At 44.4% G+C, this 13,756-nt stretch overlaps 1 protein-coding gene across 4 annotated transcripts in view; it reads right to left on the bottom strand.

The window, feature by feature from the left end:
• Positions 1-13,756, bottom strand: part of LOC147705943 (uncharacterized) — a 433,145-nt gene that overhangs the window by 381,718 nt on the left and 37,671 nt on the right. The window contains exons 4-6 of one of the 4 annotated variants that reach the window (XM_086929001.1): positions 6,335-6,374; positions 6,183-6,220; positions 5,549-5,593 (exon numbers count right to left, since the gene is read on the bottom strand). In XM_086929001.1, the coding sequence (XP_086785127.1) occupies positions 5,549-5,593; positions 6,183-6,220; positions 6,335-6,374 (123 nt within the window). The remainder of the gene's footprint in view (positions 1-5,548; positions 5,594-6,182; positions 6,221-6,334; positions 6,375-13,756) is intronic. The other 3 variants (XM_086929002.1, XM_086929003.1, XM_086929004.1) reach the window with 3 other exon arrangements.

Here is a 13,756-nt window from a genome sequence, read left to right as displayed (position 1 = left end):
TCGCGAATTTCCCGCAAAATCCGCAAATCCGCGAGCAGCGGATTTTATGGCTTGCTCGCACTGTTCGCGTGAGTTCGCGGCTTCCCAGTTCAACTTCGCGCCCCGCGAATAAGCGCTAAATTTCAGAAATACGATCTTTGCGAAACTGAAACTACTTACCAGGTTCAAAAGTTCAAGCTCATCATTAGTAGCCATTTCCTGTAGTGCTTCCTGAGGGGCCCCTCCAGAGTTCAGTTGCCTACTTGCAACTATTATGTGACCCTGCTCTGACCCTCAGAATAGTTACACAAAGGTCCTGAATTACAGCTAAGGCAGACAAGCAGGAGCCAGGCTGGAAGTTCAAATCCAGTGACACATTAATCAGCCCCTAATTCATTATTGTCAGTTGGGGCAGGGCAGGTGTTGTAACTAATTTTGCAACAATGAAAGCACTTAGCAAGTGCAAAAGATCACTAATCAGGAAGCACTAAGGAAGCAGGTGCCAGCTAAAAAAATATTCTGTGACACATTAATCAGCCCCAAATTAATTCAGGTCACTTGAGGCAGGGAAGGTGTGCTTTGCTTTGCCACAATAATGTACACTGGACAACCAGAGGGTGCTGTGATGAAACAGAGGGTGGCATGGGTGGGCCAGAGGGTGGCATGAGTAGTCAGAGAGTGGCAGTGGTGACAGAGAGTGGCAGTGATGAAGAAGAGTGTCCCAAACAGGCTGGACACGTAGAAACAACAAGTTCGCAAAACTTGCGACCCGACAGGTAAGTTCGCGTTTGCGAAATTGTACAAAACCCTCGCGAACTGGCAGAAACCCGCACGAACACAAAAAAAAAATCCGCAAATTCGCGAGAATTCGCGGATTTTGCGGATTGCGAGTTCGCAAATCCGCAAAATTCGCGAACGCGAGATTCGCAAAATTCGCCCATGCTTACCCCCAATCTTCCTTTTGAACCTGCCATTTGTTCAGTCGGTGTGCTACCAAATGTAGGCAGATCAGGCAGTAATACGCTCCTGGGCTTAATGAGGATGTGATGGGATTGCCACCAGCAGCTTGTCCCTATGTCTTGGTGTTGGCTGGGGCACCAACCCTTAAGAAGGAACAAAGGGAAACTTGGGACCAACTGCACAATAAATGTGTGGACTGGCTATCCAAATATAGGAGGTTCAAGATTTCAAACATGAATGATATCATCATGGTACAAAGAGTAGGGTGGGTGGGTGTCTCACCAAAGAACATGGAAGGGGACTGTATCTTGATTAATTTCTGTAGGCCATCTATGGTACCTTATTGAGGGTACAGGAAGATACAACGACTAACCCCATGCACATTTGGTCACTTCCGTTGGGTTACTTTTATAAACCGATTCCTGGGAGCCCTACACAAGAGCCTGCCTTTTCAACTGTACACAATAGATTTTCAACATTCTCTGACCTGGACATCCAGGGCTGACTACTGCCATCACTGGAAATGAATGAAGTTGACCCCATACCAAAAGCTCCTCCACTATCAGCTGAGATATGTAACCAAGCTGCTTTAACTAAGGCTTCCTTTGATTCAGATCTAAACATATTAAGTTGGAACGATGCTGGTTTAGAGTAAAAAATAAAGTTACCGGATTGGCTAGAACTGGTAAGGCAGCAGGAAATTCTAATGTTCCAGGAGACCTGGGCCATACAAGAGTTATATATTGAAGGTTTGAATGTTTTAAAACCGTTGCTCCAATTCCCATATTAGGCCAACCATCGGGTGGCCTTTCAATTTTGGTAAATATCGCTGCAGGAGGTAGTGCCAAAGTCCTACATACACAGTGACACATTTTAAGCCCTAATATATAAAAGGGGAGTATCTATTTGTTTACGCAATTTTTACAATAATGATTTTTATACCACACCTAATCCAAACTTTACTAATTTGTTTGATTTTGTTAACACCTTACAGTACCGTAATGGATTTGATAATATGGCTGGCATTTCTTTGGGGGGCGATTTTAATGGCAAGATTCCCAGGAAAAAACTGCAACTATAGGGTCAAGCAGTAGAGTGCAAACTTGTAGTAGGGGTAAGGAACTAAGGGAACACCTGCAAAATCAGAAATTAATCAATATTATGGAATTTGTTGCAACAACAAATAATAATAATTCCCTAGAGCCAACATTCAGAGGCAGGGGGAGTGCCACTACTATTGATTATGTCTTTATTTCACCTACTCTTGAGGACTGCTTATTAAAAGCCAAAGTTGTCCCTACTACCCATGGTGGCCACAACCCAATTAAAATAGTGTTGAGATTTTCTCCCAGACTGACATTCAAAAACGAGTGCGGTGCCAGGAATCTGACCCCCTCTAATGACAACTTACGATTGCTTTAGCGAGGTGTTAATAACACTGACCTGTTCTACACAATGGCAAGGGACTACCCAAGACTTATTGACTCCTGCTTGTCAACACAGGACCATAACCCTGAGGTAATCAGCGCCTTTATTAAACTCTGTTAGGTAATCAAATCTGTACTGTCAAAACCCATTATCGCAGCACAACACGGACCACAATGGTTCAATAGTGAATGCTGAGCAATCAACAGAAAGTTACTGAAGACCCAGTCAACCGACTCAAAGTTTTACGTTCTTATTAAATCACTTAGACAAAAGTATACGTTAGTTATTTCCCAAAGGAAGGAAGAATTATTGAAAGAATGCTGGGACGCCCTTGCCAAAGCCACCACTTTAAAGAATGGGAATGTTTTTTCAGCTGCTGTCAAGAATATGGGATCTTTCATTGATCCCGATAAGTTCTAACACAACTAGGGAGGCATCGGAGGCCCATTTTTCTATGATTTATTCAGCCTCTGTTCAGAAGGATGATCCATTGAGAATCCAGCCCCCACTGGCATCTCAATATCCTTACCTGAAGTTGAGGAAGCTATTCAACAGAGTTTGGGTAATAAAGCCCCAGGACCTGATGGCCTGCCCATCCACCTCATTAAATTCAAACCTGACTTCCGGGTGTCGCTTTTACTAAATATTTTTCAAGACCTGACTAATGCCCCGTTACCAAGCACCTGGTCAAATAGTTTCATTGTTCTGATTTTTAAAAAGGGAGACCGTTCCCAACCAAGCTGTTACAGACCGATTTCTTTGATAGATAAAACTTTGAAAATTCTGGGGAGGGTCCTATACAACCAGATTAAAACATGGACCGAGGAAGATTGTGTTTTACACCCATGTCAGCTAGTATTTACGGGTAAAGTAGGTACAATCCAACAATGCCAAAATCTTTACTTGATTATTGGGAAGTATACCATAGCCCAGTGATCCCGAAAATACCTGCCTTTTATGGACCTCACCTCAGGTTTTGATTTTGTTAATCGGTCACAATTATGATCCATCCTTTTAGAATATGGTTTAGATGAAGTTTTAGTTCATTTTTTGCCTTACTTACATACGGATTTGAAAGCCCACAGTTTACAATGCACTGGCACTTTTCCCTATAGAGGGTTGGTTTTTGCTGCTAATGGTTGTTGGTCTGCTCATGTGGCGTACAGTAGGAATAAGTTCTCTAAAGATATCAGCTCTATTCTTGGCTTCCTCAGCCAAAGAGGACAGGGGCAATTTTTGCCATTTTGAAATTTTTTAAATCCCACAGCAACCTATGGCGCAGAGGTTTTGGGTTTCTCAAAGAGCAACAGCATCCAGTAAGAAGAAAACCGATTTTGCCGGTAACTCTTTGGAGCTCCGATCTCCACGTTCCAATATGTTTGCCATAGTGAATTAAAATTGCACATTATGGAAGACTATATTAAGGCCCGCCCTGCTTTATTTTGGTTAGCAATTTGCAAAAGTCAAGCAGCTTCTCTTGCAAGAGAGATAATAGGAGACTGCCTCAAGTGTGAGAAGGGAAGGGATATACCGTGGCTTGCCGCGGTGAGCGAGAGTTTAAGCAGTGTAAATAAACTATGAACTGCTCTTTTTAAACCCAACTGAAATAGGCAGTGTCAGCAAAAAAGTTCTCCGGGTAGCCTTAACTACACAATATAGCAAAGCAAGATATGATAGAGAGATTAAGAAATCTACTGTTGTTACTTACATGTCTATTGAGAATGACTCGCATATGCAATCCAGATATCTTATGAAACCTATAGGTCGCTGGGAGAGGGAACTCCTCTTTCGTTTAAGGACAGTAACCTCTTTGCTTTGCCTCCTCCTTGGGTACAATGCTAACCTAGATCATCTGCCATGTCTGTGCTATGGTCGGAGTGGACAAATGATATTACACTTTTTATTCTTTTGTACATTTTATATACAAATGTGGAAAATGTTTTTTGACACAATTTTTTAAGAAAAGCTTGCCTGTTCATCTTGAAGCTGCAGATACGAAAATCCTTATCTTGGAAGATGATGAACTAGCCTTTTTGAGTAGGCTCCTTCTTGAAAGTTGCTTACGCGCACGTAACACAATGTGCATTTATGAAGGATGTTGTCACTGAATCAGTTTTCTATACCATTATTATGATTATTATAACAAGTCTTCATCTTGAAGACTTGTTTTTATACCAATCATGAATAGTATGAATTGAGCGGGCATAGTATGAATTGAGCGGGCATAGTATGAATTGAGCGGGCATTGATTGGGAAATTGTTGCACCTGGCAATAATATGACGCATATTTATGTACAATGTTTATTGATTTGTTTTTATATCATTCTTATGATTATTATGAATTTGTTTATTTTATTGCCGTAACGTGACTTGTGCTTTTCTGGATGTATTTTCATGCGAATAAAGATTGAATTAATTGAAAGTTAATTCAAAATAGCCTCTAAGTAGTGGTAGCCCCCTAAGTGAGTCTACAGCCAGTCGCCTGGCTGCCTAGGGTCCCAGAGTCGAGAGACAGCAGCCTAAAAAATTCACCATAGAAAGTAGTGAGGGTATGAAAGCCTCTCTATATGCCACTCTCACAAACCCTAGAGTGATTCTTGAGTATACAGCTTGGATTGTGAGGGAAAGCACTACACTGCCTCTTATTGCACTACGCGGCCCTCTGCGCTGATACTGTGACAGATTTGACACCCAAAAGATTGTGAGCAAGACAGGAACGATTATTATAAATATACTCAGACCAAATCAACACACATTTTATTTTTACTTTTGTTTCCCAAAGAGTGCCGTAGAGACTTGATTCCCCACCTAAAGTTTCACTTAGAAAAGCAAAAAAAAATGTTTTGCCTCTGCGCTGCTACAGACATTGGCTAGCCATCAACAAATCAACCTTGGTCTATCTCCCAAAAAATCAATCCAGACTGAACTACCACGCCATGCACCCTCTAAATAGATTTATTTTTCAGAATCGAAACTACAGAGTCACTCCATAATGACTGAACGCGACCTCCGGACACTTTACACTTCCAGGAGATATAAAAGAAGCACAAATAATCTTCCAAGCCCTGCTCATGACCTTTAATGAATTTTATTATAGTGCCAATGCTTCTTCTACAAAAATCCTCTCTGTTTTATCTTTATCATAATGTTTCCAAATATTCAAAGGAAGACGATTACTCACGGTCTAGAATCCCAGGATCTCCATCTGGTGGAGGTAAATAAGCCCCTACAAACAAAAGAAAGCAACTTTACTTCAAGAAAAGAAATGGGGCTGCCAAGGAACTTTGCTCTTTGAGATACATGAGACTGTTATTATGAGTGGCATACCCAAATGACTACTGATGCCTTGATCCTAGCCCCATATACGTAACTTTGTTGATCAGACCGTCAACTGGTCTCCATTTAGAGCAGCAGACCAATATTTGCCGTAAAAAAAATGGCCCTGCTAATACTTTTCAATATATTTTTCACTTCAATGATTGTTTACGGAAACATTTCGATAGGCCAGCATGATAAGCTAGAAGAGGCTGCCTCTCATGAAATCTTTGAAAGGTTGAAGGCTATGTATAGTAATAGAGCCTTGCGCCCCACTTTACTGATCTCAAAGGTGATATTTCACCCAAATCTTAGGGTTGCTGGGAACTCCATCACATGCCATCTTAAAACCCATTAACCCATTAAAGTCTGCTCCTCTTGCACTTTGGAACTATCCCTCTACTAGCACATGCAGGCCAGTGCCATGGCACTGTGCGGGGGACTTAACTTCTCTGCAGTGAAAGGATTGGACAAATCATGGTGGGAGAGAGATGACTTACTGCTTTCCTCACGAGATGTCAGTGCTGAGCTTTGGTGCCTGGAACACAAAAGATCAAATTCAATTGGTCAACGTGGGTTGCCAAGAACATGAGGCAGTGCATCTGGGAGTTAAAATGCATATTAAAGTGTGAAAGTGATCTTTTGTCCTTACATGTGCACTGGTCTGTGAGTGACTGGTCCTCCACGACCTGCTTGAGAAGAAGAAATAGATTACTTGGTGGATATAACTACAAGAGAATGCTTAACAGTTCACATAATCAAGTGTCAGGGTTGGACAGCCTATGGGGCAATGCCCAATGGGCTTGTTTCACAGATCAGTGTGAGGGTCAGGTTTCTGACTATTTGTTGGCCTTCTTTATGGTCTGTTGGGCTAGTTTTTACTGTTGATTTGCCTGATAAAACAAACATTGCTTGCAGCAAGATCAAATCCATCCAGTCTCCCCTACCTTGCGAAACAATTATAGATCATTTCTTTACAAGTTCAGATCTGTCCTAATTGCAAACATGGGCCACTTTTTTAGCTACTTAATTTGCTAATCAAAGCCACTTTTACTTAGGTACTTGGGCTTATTTTCTGTCCCAGTCCTACCATGGCAATTGTAGGTCATCTCAGGAAATGAATCCAGGACCCAGTATGAGCCACCCAAAGGGACCCTCTCAATTATTTCACATGTTTCTATATACACCCTGGGGAAGGAAGTAGATCGCCTGGAAACCAGTACTTACATTTAGAATCAGCTCCAAGACACATGTAAGTAGGAAGGCCCTCCTTAAGCTAGCGGCTGGCAGACATGGATTAAGCGAAGAAGTGATAGTGTGCTGAATTTCTGAAAATGCTGCTCTTAATTGTATCTTTGTGTATTCCACCAGCTGTAAGGAGGTGAAATGTCTTTCAAGCCATGAAGCTACAAATGAAGAGACAAGAAGCCACATGCATTTTGCTGTGACTTACTCTTGTAGCACTCCTGAAAAAGTTTTTTTTTTAAATCGTATTACCCATGCTGGGATTTCATTACAAGACCAGAGTCTACCATTATGCATATTTCTTTTAATGCTAACATCAAGCAGCTACTTAGAAGCAATACATCATAAAGTGAAACAGTTCGAGAATATAATAGAATAGAATCTTAGTATAATGGCCATGCACATAGAATAATCTGCCTCTTTTAAATGGCTCTAGTCTCCATGTTTTATTGAAATCTAGATTCTCTTGACATGTTATCAGGAGAATCACACTTCTTATCTCAGTAAGCAAATTAATCAGACTGGCATATAAAGGACATTTTCATCTGTACATTTTACAGCAAAAACATTGATACAAATACTTTTAAAATCTTTTTTTAGATTGTTTCACTTTCCCATTTCACAAATGGGGTGAAGTAGAAGACCCATGCCAGAATGTGGCTTTCCTCCATTCACCTCTACTTTCTTAGCAATAATTGTGTTTTTTTAGCACTGCTCAGTGCAGTTTACCCAGACACCCCTTCACTTCATTTCTCACCATCTGGCAGTGGCATTCTGAAGATGTGTGGATTTCTGGGCAAGATATATTTTGAGCCCCATGTTTGGAACAACGTTGAATTAATATCCTTCTTTTGGTTCATTGAAGCCCTCGTGATACCAAAAATGGTTTGAATAATGTGTTAAACCTTCAGAAACTGGGGTAAGCAAACAAAGCTGAGAGCTCAAGCTGCCCAGTGCCTGCCAGTAAACAATACCAAAAGAAAGATTGATTTAGCATTGATACATCCTTTCCTTTTTGAGTTTGGATCTAGAATATTTTCCTCACATCAATATCATTTTATGTGGAATTCTGTTTCTAATCAACTTGTTTTTCCCATTGTAGGAATAATATGCCAAGAATGACATGAAAGGTGTTTAGTGGACTACTGGATAAAATAAAATGAAGACATAGGCACATAGTGCTTGAAATTGTAGTTTAAGTTACCAAATATTTGTAATCACAAATATATCACCCGGTACTACTTGTGTTCTTGCTGCAACAGTGAAAATCGAAACTCTGCTCTGAGGATTTTCACCATTCCATTTGTTAAAATCAATTAATTTTGCTCCTGATTTCTCTTCCCCTGACTTGTCCCTCTCCTCTGCTTTATATGCACGCACTTCTCCAGTCACATAATTTACTTGTGGCCCGGCTGGGTAAGATGAATGGGATGGGGCAAGTTTAAGGAGATGGAGAGAGACATCAAGAGAACAATATCGAGAAAAGTAGAAGGAAAAATATGCAAAGCTCGAGATGATGATGTAGCAAGATATGGGCAGTAGGAAGAGAACTAACATCAATCTTGAGATGTTAGGTAGCTAGAAGGAGAGAGAAAGAGAGGTGGAAAGGAGAAGATGTAGGAAGTGAAAGAGAGGCAGAGAGATAGGTACGGCTTTAGAGTGCGATAGAGAGCTAGAGGAAACTAGAAATAGAGAGGAGGCAATCAAAAGAGAAGAAAAGAAGAACAGCACTCCATGGGGTGAGGTAGAGAGAGAAAAAAGGTGAATTCGACAGAGGTAATTCAGCAAGAGATCAACAGAGACATTTGAGGAAAAAAAGACATGCAAGCTAGACTAAGAACAAAATGAGAAGATGTATGAAGAAGCAGGTCAAGTATAGACAGTAGTGGGGAAAAGGGCAAAGCAGAGAAAGGGGTGAAGGGTTGAAAGATAAATGTGAGGTATTGCAAAAAGAGGAGGTTGAGAGACATACCTGAACTAGAGCGAAAGAGGTAAGGTTTATACAGATGCGTAGTGTTGTCGGAGGAGCTGATGGTGAGGGTGAGATGCCTATAAAGAAAGAGGCTTGAGGAGAAAGCTGAGGTGGGGAGCTGGGTAGAAATGGAGAAGGTTCAGAGATAGATAGATATTTTTGTGATAGAAAAGGAGAGAGAAAGGAGTTGATGATGGAGAAAAGGGTAAATGTAAAGAAACAGAGGTAGCCAGAAAAGAGGCAGATGTTTTAGAGGTGAAGGAAAGGGAATAGATGGAAACCGATAGAAAGGGGTGGCGGAGAGGTAAGGTAGTGAACTAATGGTGAGGTAAATTGGGGGGCTAGGTAGGAAGAGAGCAGTCAGGTAAAGAGAGGTCAGGTAGTGAGGGAAATGTGAGATAAGGTGAGAAATGAAATAGGGAGATGCGGGGGAGTGGTGCAGTAGAGAAGGGGATGACAGAGAGGTATAGAGGTGAGGTAGTAGAAACATGGAGAGGGTGAGGAGAAAATAGAGATACGGTTGTGTGAGTGAAGCAGATAGATAATACAGGGATGTAAGATGGAAAGGAGCAATGAGATATACAGACAAGAGGTAGTGAGATTCAAGGCAAGGAAAATGTAATGACAGTAATAGATATAGATGTATGCAGAGAGAGTGGTATAAAGAGGGAGGAGAGAGAAGTAGAGAAAGATGAATTTGATTGAGGTATATTGGTGAATTGACAGAGACGTGAGGTAGATGAAGTTGAGATAGAGAGAGGTGAGATAGAGAAAAGAGATGAAGGTATGTAGAGAAGTAGAGATGGGGAGAGTAGTTACAAGAGAAGATTATGGGACAAGAGTTGGGGTGAAGTAAGGAGAGAAATGACACAGAAATATTTAGTTTTCAATGTTTTTGCCAAAAACTGCTTGGGAGTGTGAGATTTAACGCTGGACAAGCCAAGCATGCACACTAAGGGACAGATCTATTATTTTTAGCATGATTCACTGCAGCAACCAAGCTTGTGGTGCTGCATTGTGCAAGGGGGGGAGGGGGTGGGGGGGGGAAGCATTCCAGAGACCATTCTTTTAAAAAATGGCTGATGCTGTTCATTACCACAGGCTGTCTAGCATAGGATTTTTACACGAAGCATACCCTGCCAGTACAAAATCCTAGGCCTAGACGAATTCCTAAACATTTCACACGTTGCATGTGAGCTGTATAGTGCAGCACTCATGCAATGTGTGTATTATTCGGAGAAATTAATACATGTATCCATTATGCACTTGCCCCAGGGAGATTTCAATTGTATATGGATAGCCCGACCTGTTATCATGGTCAGATCGGGGTTTGCATCAAAAACGTGGGGGCATATCATCAAGGCCCCGCGATAAAAATATTGCCGCTTTAACGTATGTTTCGGGGGAAAAGCAGTGATATTTTTATCGCACAATCAGCATTGACACACTTTCACGTGTTCCTATGCCTCTGTGCCCGTTTCCACAACGCCCAAATTTGCAACGTTAATGACATGCAAAGTGGGCGTAACTGACTAAAATAACGTGGGAAATGTCGCTAACAGACATTTTTCCAATCATCAAGATGCACGCTAACTTGTGTATTTCACCGCATTTGGCGGGTCCCTCTGCCCCTTGCACGTGGCGGCCATACTGGGTGAGTGTGTTCCACCGCACTAGTCCTGTTTCTACTCGCCTTGCGAGCATATAGCCAGGCAAATTCCAGCAGCGCGCTCTATTCCAGCGGTAGCGCTTACCTGTAGCGCTTGTATTTGGCAGTACTCTGTTTTTAAACCTCCCGTTTTTGGTCTAATTTACTTTTATTTTCTTTTTGCACTTAGCCCCTGATTTTAATTCAGCTTGGCCCGCACACCCCCACGGCTGTCATCTTACCCGCAATTTAATTGTGTATTTCACCGCATTTGGCGGGTCCCTCTGCCCCTTGCACGTGGCGGCCATACTGGGTGAGTGTGTTCCACCGCGCTAGTCCTGTTTCTACTCGCCTTGCGAGCATATAGCCAGCCATGTTGACGCGCAGCGGTAACGCGCAGCGGGGACGCCGTATTGACGCCGGAGTTACGCCAGAGTTCAGCCCGTCTGGGCCCGTCCGGGCCCAGACGGGCTCAGGGCTGGTCTTTATGCCCGATCCATCAGCTCCACCTCGCACTTGCGTCAGGTATAGGAGGGAGGAACTCATGTCCTGGCGGACGTTGCATTTTATCACATGCAAATTCGCACAGGAGGGAACGCCCCCGTTCCTACCTTGCAGGGCTTGCATTGTGGGCCAGGATTCTGCCTCTGTTAAGTCAGTGCTCTCCATGGCGTTACTGAACTGTCGGTCCCTACCTAGTCATGCTACTGAAATCAACTCCCTCATTCTGGACCACGAGCTGGATGTGTTATTTCTAACTGAGACCTGGATTTCCTCCAGCTCGGGCCCCGATATGGTCAGAGCACTCCCTCCAGGTTTTCTTATATCTCATCTGGACAGGCCTGTGGGGAGGGGAGGAGGAATTGCCATCCTCTATAGGGACTCGCTAGTTTGCCAGGTTCAGGATGGAGGGGTGAGCGATTGTGAGAGCTGTCAGTTCTCTCTTCGCCTGTCACCTACTGCGTCCATGGCAGGACTGCTGATTTATCGCCCACCAGGAACCCTGGGAAACTTTTTCAACTCCTTCCTAGAAACTACCGCACTTCTTGCCTCCTCATCGGGTAATTTTGTTGCTTTAGGTGATTTTAACATCCACCTTGACGACCCCTCCAACTCCTTGGGAGTAGATCTGCTAGGCGATCTCAAAGCTTTTGGGATCAACCTGGCTAACTCGGGTGCCACTCACGGGAAAGGCCACTTGTTGGACCCTATATTCTCTAATTCGGACGACCTTAAATCACTCCCAGCGCTGGCTCTGCCTTGGACAGACCACTTTATGGTGCCTGCACTGTGGCAGTTTGACATCCCAGCTGCGCCGGCCCCTAGGGCACACACCGTGGAAAGAGCCTGGTCTAGGCTCCCAGTGGACACATGGGCGGCACATCTGGAGGCGTCTCGGCCTCCCCTTGGGTCTAATCCGCTAGTTGCAGATGAGAACTTAAACATCTGGCTTACTAACTTGCTGGATGCTCTCCTCCCCAAAAAGAAACAACTTACCAGGGGGAAGAGAGTGGGATCGGCGCCCTGGTATACATCTGAGCTGAGGACATTGAGGAAGGGCTGCAAGAGGCTGGAGCGGACCTGGAGGAAAGATTGGAGTGAAACGAGCCGGAGAGAATATCGGGCGGCTCTTAGTACCTACAAATCTGCTATTCGGGTAGCAAAATCGGGATTCTTTGAGGAGAGAATAGGCTCGGCGGCCAACTCCTCGAAAGAATCGTTTAGGGTCATTAAAGAACTCCTGAAAACTCCTGAACCTCAGGTCATTCACGAGGACCCACGTGAGAAATGCTCAGAACTGGCCTCCTTCTTTAAAACTAAAATTGATAACATCCTTGCATCTCTCCCCCGGCTATCCGAGGACGTTTCCTCCGGTGGTAGCTTAAGTCCTCAGCCCAGGGTGCGATCAGCAGAGTTGGTTTCTCTTGGTCCTGTCACTGTGGAGGAAGTTCTGACAGTCCTGACGACCATGAAAAGTGGTTCTCCGAAAGATCCTGCACCCATGAAATATCTGAAGCAGGTAGCCCCCACCATTGGCGGCCCAGTGACGGACCTTATAAACCTGTCTCTCACCCAAGGAGTGGTACCCCCTAGTTGGAAAGGAGCGGTTGTCAAGGCTCTTTTGAAGAAGCCTAACCTGGACCCAGCCGACCTTGCCAACTTTAGGCCTATCTCCCTGCTCCCCGGCCTCAGTAAGGTGGCGGAGAAGCTGGTGAATAGTCGCATATCGGGCTTCTTGGAGGCCAACTCCCTTCTGGGCGAGTCCCAAACGGGTTTTCGCCCCGGTCAGGGGACTGATACTGCCCTGCTGGCAGTCGTGGAGAACGCCAGGAGCATTTTGGATTCAGGGGGATCGGTGGCAGTGATCCTCCTGGACCTCAGTGCTGCATTTGACACCGTAGACCATCAGGTGCTTCTCCAACGGCTGTCGGAGGTGGGGGTCTCCGGGACGGCCCTCAAGTGGTTCGCTTCCTTTTTGGAAGGCCGGACATTTGAGGTGTGGGAAGGCCACGAGAAATCATCCTCAGTACCTCTCCAGTGTGGTGTGCCACAGGGCTCATCATTGAGCCCTACTTTATTCAACGTTTATATGGCCCCTCTGGAGAGTGTGGTACTGCCTCTGGGTATCAATATCATCAGCTATGCTGATGATACCCAGTTGGTGGTAGGCCTCTCCCAGTCGGCTTACCATCCCGACCGGCTGCACACGTGTTTGGATAAGATCTTCACGTGGTAGTGCAGCTCAGCTCTCAAGCTTAACGGCTCCAAAACGGAACTGATGCTGCTGGGGAATTCCCCTCCATCCTTATCTCCTAGCAGCTGGCCCAACTGCCTGGGACCGGTACCCACCCCCAAGCAGGAGATCAAGAGCCTGGGGGTGTGGCTCGAGCAGGACCTTTCCTTTAAAACACACGCAAAAAAGAACACTGGCGTGTGTTTTGGCCTGCTCCGATCAGCCCGGAAGATTTTACCTCTCCTCCCAGTGGCCTCCAGGAGGTTACTCATTCAGGGGCTTATCATCTCGCGGCTGGACTTCAGCAACGCGTTGTTTCTGGGTGCTCCAGAATCCACCCTGAACAAACTGCAACAAGTGCAGAACGCGGCCGCCAGGCTCCTGATGGGCCTTCCTAGGCGTCAGTCTGCTCGCCCTGCGTTGAAGGCGCTACACTGGCTCCCTGTCAGAGAGAGGGTGAAATTTAAGGCACTCT

Source organism: Lissotriton vulgaris, chromosome 7 (genome assembly GCF_964263255.1).
Source record: "Lissotriton vulgaris chromosome 7, aLisVul1.2, whole genome shotgun sequence".
Taxonomy (NCBI): Eukaryota; Metazoa; Chordata; class Amphibia; order Caudata; family Salamandridae; genus Lissotriton; species Lissotriton vulgaris.
This window is presented reverse-complemented; position numbering and strand designations above follow the sequence as displayed.